The 17,181-nt window shown below is 38.6% G+C and overlaps 1 protein-coding gene across 6 annotated transcripts in view; it reads right to left on the bottom strand.

Annotated features, from left to right (window-relative positions):
- Positions 1–17,181, bottom strand: part of cfap57 (cilia and flagella associated protein 57) — a 328,197-nt gene that overhangs the window by 286,079 nt on the left and 24,937 nt on the right. For all 6 annotated transcript variants that reach the window (XM_073923815.1, XM_073923822.1, XM_073923828.1 and 3 more), the window contains exons 3-5: positions 10,388–10,638; positions 5,479–5,644; positions 5,235–5,387 (exon numbers count right to left, since the gene is read on the bottom strand). In XM_073923815.1, the coding sequence (XP_073779916.1) occupies positions 5,235–5,387; positions 5,479–5,644; positions 10,388–10,638 (570 nt within the window). The remainder of the gene's footprint in view (positions 1–5,234; positions 5,388–5,478; positions 5,645–10,387; positions 10,639–17,181) is intronic.

The raw sequence follows: 17,181 nt of genomic DNA, 5'->3' as shown, positions 1-17,181 counted from the left end.
CAATACATGTATCTGCTATTTCACAACTCTCTCTCTCCATGGGCCTCTGGAACTGTCAATCAGCTGTTAACAAGGCAGATTTTATTACCTCCATAGCTACATATTCTGACTATAATCTCATGGCTCTAACTGAGACCTGGTTGAGGCCGGAGGACACTGCTACACATGCTACTCTTTCTGCTAATTTCTCTTTTTCCCACACTCCTCGTCAGACAGGGAGAGGGGGTGGGACTGGACTACTAATTTCCAAAGAATGGAAATTTACTCTGATACCATCCCTGCCAACAATCAGCTCCTTTGAATTCCATGCAGTCACCATTATCCACCCCTTCTACATAAATGTGGTTGTCATCTACCGCCCACCCGGTAAATTAGGTCACTTCTTAGATGAACTGGATGTTCTTCTCTCATCGTTTTCTAATTTTGACACTCCCTTGTTGGTGCTAGGTGACTTCAAAATTTACGTTGAGAAACCGCAAGCTGCTGACTTTCAGACTCTGCTTGCCTCTTTTGACCTAAAAAGAGCACCTACTTCTGCTACCCACAAATCAGGTAATCAGCTAGACCTTATTTACACACGACACTGCTTCGCTGATCAAACAATAGTAACTCCACTACAAATATCGGATCATTTCCTTCTGTCTCTCAACATCCACATTACTCCTGAGCCGCCACACACTCCAACACTGGTTACCTTTCGCAGAAACCTACGATCTCTCTCACCCAATAGACTATCCACCATTGTTTCAGACTCTCTTCCTCCATCTTGCAAACTCTCTGCACTTGATACGAACAGTGCCACTGATACACTCTGCTCCACACTAGCATCATGTATAGACCGATTATGTCCTCTTGCATCCAGGCCAGCCCGTGCCAGTCCTCCTGCACCCTATCTCTCAGATGCTTTCCGTGAGCATCGCTCAAAACTTCGGGGTGCAGAAAGAATTTGGCGGAAAACTAAAAATCCTGCACAGCTCTTAACATACCAAACTCTTCTGTCCTCTTTCTCAGCTGAGGTTACTTTTGCAAAGCAGACATATTACCGTCTGAAAATCAACAATGCCACTAATCCTCGTCTACTTTTTAAAACATTTTCCTCCCTCCTCTATCCTCCTCCTCGACCCGCATCCTCCACACTTACTACTGATGACTTTGCTACATTCTTTTGCACCAAAACTGCAAAAATCAGTGCTCAATTTGCTGCACCTACAACAAACACGCAAGATACACCACCAACACCACACACACTAACCTTTTTTTCTCAGCTCTCTGAGTCTGAGGTGTCTAAACTCGTGCTATCTAGCCATGCAACCACCTGTCCACTCGATCCCATTCCCTCTCATCTCTTGCAAGCCATCTCTCCTGCAGTCATACCAACACTGATTCACATAATTAACACAACTCTTGACTCTGGTTTATTCCCCACTTTATTTAAGCAGGCTAGGGTAACCCCACTGCTAAAGAAACCCAACCTGGACCATACGCTACTTGAAAATTACAGATCAGTATCCCTGCTTCCATTCATGGCCAAGATTCTGGAGAAAGTAGTATTCAATCAAGTCCTGGACTTTCTTACTCAAAACAATCTCATGGACAACAAGCAATCTGACTTTAAGAAAGGCCACTCTACTGAGACTGCCCTGCTCTCGGTCGTGGAGGATCTCAGACTGGCTAAAGCAGACTCAAAATCATCAGTCCTCATTTTGCTGGACTTGTCAGCTGCTTTTGACACTGTCACCCACCAGATCCTGCTATCTACGCTCGAGTCACTGGGCATTGCGGGCACTGTTATACAATGGTTCAGATCTTACCTCTCTGACAGGTCATTGAGGGTATCTTGGAGGGGAGAGGTGTCCAACCTACAGCATCTAAACACTGGGGTACCTCAAGGCTCTGTTTTTGGGCCACTTCTCTTCTCCATCTACACATCATCTCTAGGACCAGTCATCCAGAGACATGGATTCTCCTACCACTGCTATGCTGATGATACCCAGCTATACCTCTCTTTTCATCCTGATGATCCCTCGGTTCCAGCTCGCATCTCAGCCTGCCTGTTGGATATTTCACACTGGATGAAAGATCATCATTTTCAGCTGAACCTTGCAAAAACGGAAATGCTTGTAGTTTCTGCCAACCCGACTCTACACCATAACTTTTCAATCCAGATGGACGGGGCAACCATTACTGCATCCAAAATGGTGAAAAGCCTTGGAGTAACGATTGATAAACAACTAAACTTCTCTGACCACATTTCTAGAACTGCTCGATCGTGCAGATTCGCACTCTATAACATCAGAAAGATCCGACCCTTCTTATCTGAACATGCAGCTCAACTCCTTGTTCAAGCTCTTGTTCTCTCCAAACTGGATTACTGCAACTCTCTACTAGCTGGGCTTTCAGCTAACTCTATCAAGCCTCTTCAGCTGCTCCAGAACGCAGCAGCACGAGTGGTCTTCAATGAACCTAAACGAGCACATGTCACTCCGCTGCTAGTCCGTTTGCACTGGCTGCCAGTTGCTGCTCGCATCAAATTCAAAGCTCTGATGTTTGCCTACAAAGTGACTTCTGGCCTTGCTCCTTCTTATCTGCTCTCACTTCTGCAGATCTATGTGCCCTCCAGAAACCTGCGTTCTCTGAATGAACGTCGCCTAGTGGTTCCATCCCAAAGAGGGAAGAAATCACTTTCGCTCACGCTCACGCTCAATCTGCCCAGTTGGTGGAATGAACTCCCTAACTGCATCAGAACAGCAGAGTCACTCGCTATTTTTAAGAAACGACTAAAAACTCAACTATTTAGTCTCCACTTCACTTCCTAATCTGCAACTGCCTCTCTGAATATCACACTAACTGTACAAAAAAAAAAATACTAATACAACTAATACTTTCCTTCTTAGACTTTACAGACCTGAAACTTGCCTATAGCACTTATTCATTGTTGCTCTTAGTTGTGTAAATTGCTTCCTTGTCCTCATTTGTAAGTCGCTTTGGATAAAAGATTCTGCTAAATGACTAAATGTAAATGTAAATGCAGACAGCAATGAGATAATTGTGAAGGAGTTTATGGAAGAAAACTCACTTTTATGTTTGAATGATGGGAAGCCAACAAGGATGGATATAATAGAAGACAATATGTCATGCCTAGACCTTACAATAAAATCAGCTGTTTTAGCGGATAAGTGCGCTTGGAATGTGCTTGATAATGATATGATTAATGATCACTGGCCTGTAGTATGTGAGGTCCAGAATACTGTACAAAAACAAAACTTTAAATAGGCCCAATCCCAATTCTATTTTTTGTACCCCTACCCCTAGCCCTGACTGAGTGTTAAGGGGAGGGGCTTTAAAATTTACCTCATAGAATTGGGACAGCACTACAGCACATGTCAGCACGATCTCTTGCTTCATATGAGATCAGACTGCTGTAGTGATTCCAGTTGTGTGTGTGCGTGTTTTTTTTTTTTGGTATTTATCCTCAGGAAATCATTGAATGCATATATTATGTTATCATAACGATCTAATGTGGCAATAGGATTGTAAATATGCTGTGCATTTACACAGCTGCCACATTCATCATGTAAACACACAAAATCAACATTGACATTATAGCAGACACTATAAAAAGGTTATTTCCAGCCACTAGATTGTTCTGACAGGGTATTCAAGTGTCATCGAGTGTCAGAATGTTTTGGGACTGCTGTACAGGAGTTATTATTAGAGATTGTGGATCGCGGAATTTAGCGGGTTTCGATTTTAAAAACTTTTTTTTTAAGCATGATGGTAAAACAAACACATTTATTGATTTAATTTTAATAAATTTAAATTTTTATTTTAATTTAAAATTGATTAATTTTTGCATCTCCTTACTTCCGGTTGCAGCTGTGGCTGGTGTATTCGGGGAAATTTTTTTACCTCTTGGTTTCAAGTGTGGTCCTAAAAATTTTTGTTCAAAGGGGTTTTTCCCCTCTTGCCCTTTGCCTTACGCCGTCAAGCTAAAGAGAATTGAGACACCCCTACCCCTTCACGAGGGGTAGGGGGAAGGGTAAGGGCTAAGGGGTAGAATTGGGATTGGGTTTTAGTGTACAAGATTGGCATTCAAGCAGGGTAATGGAAAGAACGAAAAATGTGCCATGGTGGTCAGAAGAATGTATGATGACAAAAGGAGAAAGAAATAAGACTTCCCTAATTAAAAAAAGAACAATGTCAAGAGAAGTTACAGAATATCAGAAGAGAAGGGCAGTTGCAAAAAGGGTTATTAAAAGTGCAAAGAGAAAGGATTGGCAGTAAATCTGTAACACAATTGGAAGAGAAACTGGAATGCATGTGGTATGGAAAAAAAAGGAAAATTAATGGCATTGATAATTATGAATCAATTCCTGTAATAAAAGAGGAGGAGAAAAGGGTGGTGACAAACAACGGAAAAACTTAAATTATTGCAAAAGCATTAGCAAAAGTTCATAGCATTGAATATTTGGTTTATATCTTTTCAAAAAGAAGACATTAATTGAGTGGAAAAATAAAAAATTGTTCATAGGAAAAAACAACATATGGATAGTTATTTGAATCAAGATTTTAAAACTTACAAATTAAAAATAGCTATCAATATTTCCAATTATTCAACACTTGGGAGAAATATGATTAGATATAGTATGCTAAAAAAAAATTTCCAGAGGTGGCCATGAAAGCAATATTGAAATAATTTAATCATATACTAAATAATTAGGAAGGCATCTTACCCAAAAAATGGAAAATAGCAATGGTGATACCAGTTGTAAACCCAGGTAAGGATGCTACAAAATCTAATTGTTACAGATGTAATCTTCGCTCTTACAGCTGCATTTTGTACATACGTACGTACGTAACCCATGCTCCCCGATTGGGGACCAATCACTCTGAAGAATAAGAAAAAGGGCCTTCTTGCCACTTTTAAGCACTGTGTCAATAATTTCGTTTAATTTATGAATCAAGTGCAGTGCCATTTTAGCAATCACGGCAATCATATCTTTACAGGGATCCTGCTTCTTTTTCATACCATACAAAATAAAAATAAAACTGAAATATAAATTAAACTACATAAAGCCTCTATACATACAAGTACAGTAGATAACAAGAACACAGAATAATTAAATTTCATTTCAATCAGTACAAAATATTTAATAAATTAAAATAAAAAAAAAACCCGAAAAATTCTAAAAATACAAAATGACATTAGTCTACAACAGTTGGGCAGACTGCACCTTTTGTAACTCAGCTATGGAGAGATGGATGCTGTAGAGCTGTCCAAGGTCTGTGCTGGCAACCAGAGTCTCTTCTGATGGACTGATGCAGAGAGTGCTGATTTTCTGCTTCTCTGTTAAACTGAGATCGTTACTAAAACGTTTTGGAGGAATCTGAAAAAAAAAAAAAAAAAAAAAAAAAACAGTTAAAAAATTTCAATAAAGTTTTTAATACTAAAACAAAAACATTACAATGTCATGGCACCTTTATGACTCTGGTCTTCTTGTAGAGATCTGCCTTCTCGGTTTTCTCAAACAAACACACAGTTCCTTGACCCATGGAGCAAGCAAATCCATTAGAATAACTTACGATGGCTGTAACCTGTGGCAGCGCAGAGAAGGGTTCATCTGAATACTGCTGTTTTGACTCACTGCAAGATAAAATGAAGCGCAGGGAAGATACAACAATGAAAGCAATTCTCATTCAGAAAACTTGATATGTCAAAAGTGCAGAATATACTGTAGGATTGACAGTGCAAATTTAAAACACTGAAATAGGTTTTTCCACCTGGCTCGACTCCATGTAATTTGTCCGATTGTCGACACCAACAGGAGCATGTTTGACTATCGAGCATACACTGTTTCCTAACAACACATGACTACATGTGATAAAAGGAATATTTTGTTAAATGTTAAAAGGAGATTTTGTCCTAACCATCTGCAACACCTGAAATTTCTTTTTGTGAAACTGTTTCTTACCGTGGCATTGCAGCTGAAATAACAGCATAAACTATGACAATGATCACTTCAGGTACTGATTACATGCTTTATTCAGCATTAAATGATACCCGTTAAGGGTGTCACGATTTCGATTTTTAATCGAAATCGATCGAAATTTATGCTCGATTTCGATTATCGAATCAAAAAATAGAATTGTCAATGCTGCCACGCCCCCATGTCACGTCAGCTTGGCTTGCCAAGCGGGAAAAACACATTTGTTGAAGTGCTCGTTGAACTGTGCAGACGCAGGAGACCCATCGACAGAGCTTAAACCTTCAGGGCTCGACAATAAGGACTGCCCGATAGCCCGGGGCCAGCGTGCGAGACGCTCGGGTCAGTGTACAGTGCTGCCTTGATGCCTCACAGATCGAGCCAGAGCTACGTGCTGCGACTGTCTGTCAATTGTGTGCAAATACAATCTTATGGTGCTTTGACACATAGACGTTTGTTTCGGTTTGTCTCGTTTGCCCCGTTAGCGTGGTTTGTTTGGCATATATCCAGTCGCGCTCGCATCCGCGCCAAATCAATCAGTCCGAGATCGCCTGAAAGAGACGGTCTCTGCCCTATTGAGTGGATCGATTGTAGTGAGAAAACAATGCAACGAAGTAACGACCCAGGCTATATCACAGTGTATTATGATCGTGTAATAGCCATATATACGGCTATATGAAGAGAGAATGAAGAGCAGGGCGAGATGTCATTCTTACCGGTAAATGCGAAAGTGAAAGCATGCTGAAATATTACAGAGAGCTGTTTATCCAGCCTGATCTCGGTTTATCCGTCAGGAAAATTGACCGAAATTACTATCTCTTAATTTTTCCATATTTTAATAGTATAATATGTTGTATTAGGCCTGTTGTTTTGTTAATTTCCGCACTGACAGCTCGAAAGAAAGATTTACATTGATCTGATGCAGTCTCGGTTCATCTGCTATGTCTCTCTATAATTTAAGCCTATAATGCAGAATTTTAGCCAACGTTTCTTTAATAGATTGATTAATTAAATAGATCGATTTTTATAAAACCTGACAATTGAAATGAGGCTCTGTATGTATAAGAAAGTCTGACCTCGGCTTTATATTTGGTGACGATGTCTGTGGGTTGTTAAAATTAAAGTGCACATTTTCACTTATAAAATATTCTATTTTTATATAAAATAAAAAGGCTCTAAAGTTTGGGGTCAGTATGATTAAAAATGTTAAACTAAGCTTCATCTGCTCACCAAGGCTGCAATTATTTCATCATAAATACAAATTGTGAAATGTTGCTCTATAAAATAACTGTTCAAAAGTAGTTTATAATTTAATTTATTAATTTATTCCAGTGATTTTAAAGATGGAATTTCAGCTTCATTACTCCAGTCACATGATCCTTCAAAAATCACTAATATTAATTATTATTATATTTATTAATGGTAATAGTTATAAAATCAATAATGTCTGAAGTTATGATTTTATTTGAAACTACATACAATAACAAAGCAGTTATTTACAATTTTGAAAAATATTTAACAATTAAACCTTTTTTACATTGATAAATATAGCCTTGATAAACTGAATAATTTTCCTTAAAAAACATTTTAAAAATTACCGTAAATATATTTACAGATTTATTAGCCCCCTTTTGTTTTTTTTTTGTTTTTTCCTTTTAAAATATTTCCTAAATGATGTTTAACAGAGCAAAGAAATGTTGATAGTTTGTCTGATAATATATTTTCCTCTGAACAAAATCTTATTTGTTTTATTTTGGCTAGAATAAAAGCATTTTTTTAACCATTTTAAGGTCAAATTTATTAGCCTCTTAAGCTAATTGTTTTTCAGACTGTCTACAGAACAAACCATCATTATACAATAACTTGCCTAATTACCCTAACCTGCCTAGTTAACCTAATTACCATAGTTAAGCCTTTAAATGTCACTTTAAGCTGTATAGAAGTGTATTGAAGAATATCTAGTCAAATATTATTTACAGTCATCATGACAAAGATAAAATAAATCAGTTATTAGAGATGAGTTATTAAAACTATTATGTTTAGAAATGTGCTGAGAAAATCTGTTCTCTGTTAAATAGAAATTGGGGAAAAAATAAACAGGGGTGCCAATAATTTAGGGGGACTAATAATTCTGAAATCAACTGTGTGTGTGTGTGTGTGCGTGCGTGTGTGTGTGTGTGTGTGTGTGTGTGTGTGTGTGTGTGTGTGTGTGTGTGTGTATATACACATACACGCACATTCAAATAGCTATTAACCTCTTTTTTTTTTTTTTTTTTTGGTGGGGCCAGTGAAAATTTGGGCAGGGCAAGTAAAAATCAGAACCACTGGCCCGATCGGGCCAGTAGAAAAAATCCTTAGCGTTGAACCCTGCAGTGATTTTAAAGATGAAATTTTAGCTTCATTACTCCAGTCACATGATCCTTCAGAAATTACTAATATTAATTATTATTATATTTATTAATAGTAATAGTAATAAAAGCAATAATGTCTGGAGTAATCATTTTATTTGAAACTACATACAATAACAAAGCAGTTATTTAAAATTTTGATACATATTTAACAATGTAACATTTTTAACCTTTAATAAATGTAGCCTTGATGAACTGAATAAGTTTTCTTAAAAACATTTAAAAAATTACTGTAAATATATATACAGTGGAAGTCAGAATTATTAGTCCCCCTTTGTTGTTTTTTTCTTTTTAAAATATTTCCCTTTATGATGTTTAACAGAGCAAGCAAATGTTGATAGTATTTCTGATAATATTTTTTCCTCTAAACAAAGTCTTATTCGTTTTATTTTGGCTGGAATAAAAGCAGTTCTTAATTTTTTTATGAACCATTTTAAGGTCAAATTTATTAGCCTCTTAAGCTAATTGTTTTTCAGACTGTCTCCAGAACAAACCATCGTTATACAATAACTTGCCTAATTACCCTAGCCTGCCTGGTTAACCTAATTAACCTAGTTAAGACTGCTTCAATCTTTTACTTTCACACTTGTACTCAACTTGTGTCATTTTAGCAAACACCTCAGATACTGTTGGCTGGTTCCTGTTGGTTGTGCACCTTTTTTTACCGACGCCATTATAACGACACAGATCACTGCCTATTCACAAGAAAAAAGTGATTGACAGGTGGTAATTATGTGAGTAACTTGCCTTTATTCATTTACTGTATGATTTGTTTATGGGTAAAACAAAGACCATACAGGTCAGGTAGTTTAAATGGTAGGCTACAAATAATTAATTCGTTATTAATTAATTAATTATTCATAATCGAAAATCGAATCGAATCATGACTTAAGAATTGAAAATGTAAACGAATCGAGGATTTGGAGAATCGTGGCCCCCCTAATACCGGTGTAAGTTTAAATATCATTTTACATGTTTATTGTCATTTATTGTTATACTGAAAGCAAAAGATAATTTACCCCTAATCATAAAAATAAAATAACTAGCAAAACAAAACGTTTGACAATTCAACAAATATTAATCCGGGTGATTTGGCAGCCTGGAAAATTTCTGACATGCTTAATGTCTTATAAACAGGCTAATAAAAGTCTAATAACACTGTAAACTGCACAAACTGTGCTATAATAATGTGTTATCAACAATTATGTAAATGATTAAAGTATTAAACATTTATGCATGGTTTTTGCATAATATAACATATAAGTGCTGTCAATTGATAAAAAAATTAACTAATTAATCACACTTTTTTTGAAAATTAATCGCGATTAATCTCATTTGGACTGAAAGTTGTAATTTTGGCTATTCAAATGTAAAATTTATACAAATCGCAAGACTAAAACTATTTAAATTAAAAATATAAATGTTTATTAGAATTTTTGTTTAACTTGTAACACAGATTTCTTTATGTAAACAACATACACACAATAAACCATCAAGATCATGGCTTGACAGCCATATTTATTACTGAAATTAAAACACAGGCATGGTAATGCCATTTGAATTTCAAAACAATCAATGCCAATAAAGAAAAAAAAAAGATTTCCAAGATGGATTCTGAGTGGACTGCAAAAAAATGCCAATATACAGGCATTGCAAATATGGAAAGTGGAAAATTATAATAACAATAAAGTATTGAATACAAACAATTTTAATTATTGTAAAGTTGTATTGCTGTAAGTTGGGTTGTCCTCCTTTACATTCAGCCAGTTGCTAAAACAGTCCAGTCTGTTGACATTATCATTACCCGGAGGAAACCCACGCGAACGCCGGTAGAACATGCAAACTCCACAAAGAAACGCCAACTGACCCAGCCAAAGATCGAACCAGTGACCTTCTTGCTGTGAGGTGACAGCACTACCTACTGCGCTACTGCGTCACGCCTGTCATGTTTATGTCACTATAAACAGTATTTGACCTCTGGGTTATTCCACTTACCTCTCAGTTTTCTGCACAGATGTCACATTGATCTCCCAACGCAGACGGCCAGACTCGAACATCATCAGTTGACCTGTCTCTGTGCCGGCTAAGACCTGCTCCGTGGTCATCCATGTGTGACACAGGAAGTTGTGGGAGTCTGTTTTAAATGCGTTGGTCTGTTTCAGGGTTTCTCCAGCATAGTGGAAAATCTTAAACACACCTTTGCCACTCACACAAATCTTAGAGTTGTCCTGAGGGTTGAAGCTGACCTATAAACGGGAAAGAAAAAAAAGCAAAATTTTGTACATTAAAGTAAATGTTTAATCAAATTATCAACTCAAAGATCACAGCAGGTTGAATATGGAGAACATGCAAATGCCACAAAGAAATGCAAACTGGCCCAGTCGGGACCCTAGTAATCTTCTTGCTGTGAGGCAACAGTGCTAATCACTGAGCCATTGTGCTGTCCAAGTGTAATCTAATAAGTCGCAATTACGATTTTTTTATTACAAAATTATAAATAACAGCAATAAAATTATCTAGTTAGGAATGTAATATATTTTAAATATAATATACAGGTGCTAGACGTAAAATTAAAATATCTTCAAAAAGTTGACTTATTTTACTAATTCCTATTAAGAAGTGAAACTCATTTCTTTTATTTTTGATGATTTTTGATGACAACTAATGAAAACGTCCTGGTTACGTGTGTAACCCATGTTTCCCGAATAGGGAAGAAAGACGTGTTTCTGTATAAACAGACTTTGTGAGTGCTTTAGACCACCAATCACTTCTGAAGATATAAAAACAGGCCAATTGACCTTATTCTAAAATGCGGAAGTTCACCTGTTTTCGCGATTGTCTTAGAACTTCCGTTTTAGTCGCCTATGGGAGAAATGACAAGGAATAATAAACGGCAAAAAACGGTCAAACTACTTGCTCTACAAACAAATGTTTGCATGACTACATTTACATTTACATTTAGTCATTTAGCAGACGCTTTTATCCAAAGCGACTTACAAATGAGGACAAGGAAGCAATTTACACAACTATATAAGAGCAACAATGAATAAGTGCTATAGGCATGTTTCAGGTCTGTAAAGTCTAAGAAGGAACGTATTAGTAGTATTGGTATTTTTATTTTTTTTTTATTTTTTATTTTTTTTTGGGTACAGTGTAATATCCAGAGAGGCAATTGCAGATTAGGAAGTGAAGTGGAGACTAAATAGTTGAGTTTTTAGTCGTTTCTTGAAAACAGCAAGTGACTCTGCTGTTCTGATGCAGTTAGGGAGTTCATTCCACCAACTGGGCAGATTAAGCGTGAGCATTCGCTAAAGTGATTTCTTCTCTCTTTGGGATGGAACCACCAGGAGCAAGGCCAGAAGTCACTTTGTAGGCAAACATCAGAGCTTTGAATTTGATGCGAGCAGCAACTGGCAGCCAGTGCAAACGGACTAGCAGTGGAGTGACATGTGCTCGTTTAGGTTCACTGAAGACCACTCGTGCTGCTGCGTTCTGGAGCAGTTGAAGAGGCTTGATAGAGTTAGCTGGAAGCCCAGCTAGTAGAGAGTTGCAGTAATCCAGTTTGGAGAGAACAAGAGCTTGAACATGGAGTTGAGCTGCATGTTCAGATAAGAAGGGTCGGATCTTTCTGATGTTATAGAGTGCGAATCTGCACGATCGAGCAGTTCTAGAAATGTGGTCAGAGAAGTTTAGTTGGTCATCAATCGTTACTCAAAGGCTTTTCACCATTTTGGATGCAGTAATGGTTGCCCCATCCATCTGGATTGAAAAGTTATGGTGTATAGTCGGGTTGGCAGAAACTACAAGCATTTCCGTTTTTGCGAGGTTCAGCTGAAGATGATGATCTTTCATCCAGTGTGAAATATCCAACAGGCAGGCTGAGATGCGAGCTGGAACCGAGGGATCATCAGGATGAAAAGAGAGGTATAGCTGGGTATCATCAGCATAGCAGTGGTAGGAGAATCCATGTCTCTGGATGACTGGTCCTAGAGATGACGTGTAGATGGAGAAGAGAAGTGGCCCAAGAACACCATACAGACCAAGTAGAATAATATAACAAGGAAATATCAGTTTGCAACATCAAACAGCGAAACAAGCAGTTTTTAATGTCTAAAAATGAATGGAAGTGAATGAGACCGGAAGTCTCGTGCCAAAAAGGTTCAAATGGCAGCGCCCGCTCGTCTGCGGAGAATAAGGTCAATACAATGCCAATTGAATTGGAGGAGCTTAGCTCCACAGCTGAAACTGATGAGCCAATTAGGGCTATATCAGTCGGCTGCTGGAGTTAGCTCATCAGAATTTGCCTGCAGAAGAGCCGTTCATTCAGCTCCCAGCTGAAGACTCAGGTGCTGTAGCAGTGGAGACACACGTTTCCATCCCCTGTTCAGGGAACGTGGGTTACATAAATAACCAGTACGTTCCCCTTCATAAGAGAACTTCTACGTGTGTCTGTATAAACCGGCTTTTGGAGACTGTATGGAAAGTGCCACAACAGCCAAGCCCGTAAACCCTCCTGATGTGTAGTTTGCCAAGCGTGAGCGCACTGATATCACCAAGAGCGCAACCTTCCAATGTCCCCTAGGCCCAACATATTACCATTACATGGGAACAAAATGTTTAATGTTTAATTGGGGGTCGTAAGTGTGCTTTTACCTAGCTAATATAGACTTGGGATTTTTGGAAATACGACAGTACGTTGGGAAAGTGTCCCCGAAGCCACGCAGCCGAGACCACTTGCTACCCAAAAGGGGAGCCTTGAAGATAAGAGACATATAGACTAGCCCTGATGAGGGGGAGTGCTACATATGTTAAGCTGGGTAGCGGTTTAGGGAAGACACGGGACAACCTAATAAGGGAGAACACACCGTGGTAATAATACATATGGCATCACCAAATGAGGATGCACATAGCTGGCACCGAACCTCAGGGAGTCTGGGAGGAAGTCTCTAGGGTTCGCCTGAGAAGAGGAACCCTAGAGGGGAAGAGGGGGAAGGAGATAGTTGAGTATGCGGAAGCCTGCGAGCTGCAGTGGCACTAGAGCACCCTCTGCGGAGACTTTGAGAGCCGAACTTCATCTCAGCTGGAGGGACCTGCTTGATTGCATCCTTCAACAGAAGGACAGTAATCTCCTCTCGCAAGACAGGGGAGCTCTCTGGGATAACCTTCATGAAAAAGACACCCGTGAACTTGGCGAATAGCAAACTGAATCGCATAGTCGAGTCTGACCGTCCGTATGAGCCACCGCGACGCGCTGTGCAGCGCTAACAGGCCGGCAGAGCACGCACAAATGGCACCATCGGAGCGATCACTGGGGCAGCTCGGGATGGGAGTGCGTCCCCAGGAGAAGCTGAAAATAAGAGTTTCTCTTAACTGCCTCCCTGGATCTCATGGTGAGGCTGGAGTGACAGAAAGGAGTCTGCTCTGCTGCACTCTAAGAACCTGAGGCGAAGGGTCGCAGCACTGCGAGCTGGAAGGCGGAGCATCCGACACTGGCAGTGCTCAGGTTTGCGCATCCGGAGAGAGGAAACTGCTCTTTTGTTGAGAATTTGTTTCCTGCCAGCCCGGAAAAAGGCAGTGATGAATTTAGAGTCATTGTAATGGACTGATGAGATGATCCTCGGCCCCCCACCGAGGAAAAAGCAGGTCCCCTCTTCTCCAGATGGCCCGTCTCCGGGTCACTTCGTGGTCCTTTTATTGAACTTAGCGGTGCCATGGGGCGGGGGTGTCGCAGTCTCGTTGGATGCTTTGAGTAAGACCAATACTCAAAAAATTAAGAACAGGGACACCAAGGTATTTAGACCAGGTACTGGTTCCTTTGGCACTGTGTGCAGGTGCTAAGTCCTGTTGGAAAATGAAATCTGCATCTCCATAAAGTCGGTCAGCAGTGGGACGCATGAAGTGCTCTAAAACGTCCTGAGCTGTGTTGACCTTGGACCTCAGAAAACACAGTGAAGCAACACCAGCAGATGACATAGTACCTTAAACCATCGCTGACTGTGGCACCTTCAATACTGAACCTTTTTACAAAACTAAGGAATGTAAACTAAACTAAACTAAAATAAAACTAATTTTCTGAGATACTGAATTTGGGGTTTTCATTAGTTGTCAACAAAATCATCAAAATTAAAAGAAATAATCACTTGAAATATATCAGTCTGTGTGGAATGAATGTATACATTATATATATAAGTTTATTATAAGTATATAATGTATAAGTTTCACTTCTCGAAAGGAACTATAGAAAAAAATCAAGTTTTTAAAGATATTTTAATTTTATGACCAGTACCTGTATCAACTACTCAGCATTTACACATGCGGCGCGTCTAACTTTCCACTGCTTGGCACAGCAAATGTGAAAGGATACATGTTAATAAACACTGCTGTATATCCCTTATTTTAATGTACAACATAAACCTAATTTAACATCCACAAACTGGAATTGAAACGTCTTTTATAATTGTACTGAAATGCGGCTGTTGTAAATTACATAAATTACATAGCGATTTTACTGTCTTTTCTTTATTACAAACATGTATTGTTATAGAAACATGCAAATCTGTAATACTCATTCTTGAGTTGCAGGTGATCACAGGGAGCTGAACAGATCTTTTAAACCCAGTTGCTTTGTGCGGTGTTCACTTCGCAAATTAAATAATTAAATAAATAAACTAGCTTGTAACATTTTATGTTACGACAACTTTAGCACTCACATTTAGATTCCTTCTGTTTTCTTGCTTTAATGCATCTGCTACCTATATTTTGATACTTCTGCCATCTAGTGATCACTTAACAGTACCATCAACAAATCACTACATTACTTTTTTTAAGGATAAATCAATTATGCATAAACGTCAAATGTGACGTTATTGTGTGAAAATTATTCATTCATTCATTCATTTTCTTTTAGGCTTAGTCGCTTTATTAATCTAGGGTCATCTGCGGATGCCCTTCCAGCTGCAAACCATCTCTGGGAAACATCCATACCCACTCATACACACAGACAATTTAGCCTACCCATTTCACCTGTACCGCATGTCTTTGGACTGTGGGGGAAACCGGAGCACCCGGAGGACCCCGCTCACGCAGGGAGAACATGCAAACTTCACACAGAAACTTTGTACCATCTCTGCCAGGAATACTGAGATATGTCTGTTTTGATCATGCGTTCTCTTGTTTGTCTGTTTTGATGTTTTATGCATACTTTGCAATTACTGACTATTTTCTCAATGTTAGAATTGATCCTAGGCCAATAGACTGAATCCCTGGATCTCCTCTTGCACTTCTCGATTCCAAGATGCCCTTCATGTATCCTGAAAAGCATCTCTTTTCTCTGCACTTTTCTCTGGAACAATTATCTGGTCTCGTCTTAGCAGAATACCATCTACCACACTAAGCTCAGCCCTAATATCGTAGAACTGCACACAAGACCATTTGACCGATCACTGTTCAGATTTTCAATCACAGTTTGAAGAACGCTCTGGTTACTAAAGTAACCCTCGTTACCCAAGAAGGGAACGGAAATGCTATAAGTGGATTTTATCCACGTATGGGTATTTCATTTCAGAAAGCCATTCGTCTGAAAGAGTATATAACAGGCCAATGATATGAGTTGGCAGCGTAAGCTTGCCCACCTGTGGCTTATTGCAATCAACTCCGCATATAAGCATAGAGAAAGCAAGGCAACGCTATCCTTTTAAGCTGAAGAGACTGACACTTACAGCTAAGGAACAATCATTATGGCGATGCTATATAGCATTTCCGTTCCTCTCCTCAGGGAACGAGGGTTACTTTAGTAACCAGAGCGTTCCCCTTCGAATGGGGAACTTCAATGCTATAAGTGGATTTACAACAGCACCTCTGAGGAACTGGATGATGAGGTTATTGTAACAGGTGTACTATATTTATTTATTATTGGACCAGACAATAAACCAGAAGACTACAAGGTAAGTAAAAGGAGGTGGGGGTGAAACTGAGCAATAACCAGACACAAACTGAAAGTTTTAAATACAAAAATAATTTTACTTTAGATTGTATGAATTTTTTCCTTTTCGGATTTTTCTTGGTAAACAATACTTACATCAGTAACATAACTATGTATACACAATCCCCAGGGTGCACCCACTTTACAATTGTCATTAATCAAACACAAATCACAATAAATGTATTCAAGTTAAAACAAAAGAAACCATAAAATAACACAAATAAATCAGTGTCGTTGTTCACCTTAAAATTGGTGAAATCAGTTCAATTAAGTTCACGTTCTGTTTTTTTCCTCCAGGAAAATCAGTCCTTACAGCTGTATTGAAAAATTGCAGTCCAATAAAGGAATTAACTTTTTGTTTAATTCTTACTTTATCCGGTGAAATGAGGATAAACTGAAATGTGTGTACTTCACAATTTTCCAGGTCGACATGGGAGGCTCGCCATCAATACGAGGAAATCCAGGGAAACTGGGAAAATGTCCTCAGAAAAAAAACTGGCCTTATCACAGACCAGAATATAAAAATAAGTTTAATATGTTCAAAATAATTTAAAAAACATACAAAATATAAAACACGTGGAACAAATAAAACACATACACACACACATGTATACTATAAAATGAGCTAATATAATGGAATACCTGTCAAATTTGTGATGTCTATATCACTCTATGGCCTTCTCACACACGCGCGATTGCAAAATGGTACTGTACAGCGCACTGTAAACGCAATGCAACATGCGGTCTGACTTCAACACACTCTTAAACACACTAACACGCTAAATAACAATTTGCAGGTACAACTTGA

The sequence above is a fragment of the Danio rerio genome, chromosome 2, assembly GCF_049306965.1.
Source record: "Danio rerio strain Tuebingen ecotype United States chromosome 2, GRCz12tu, whole genome shotgun sequence".
NCBI classification, from domain to species: Eukaryota; Metazoa; Chordata; class Actinopteri; order Cypriniformes; family Danionidae; genus Danio; species Danio rerio.
Note: the sequence above shows the minus strand (reverse complement) of the source record. Positions and strands in the feature narration are given on the sequence as shown.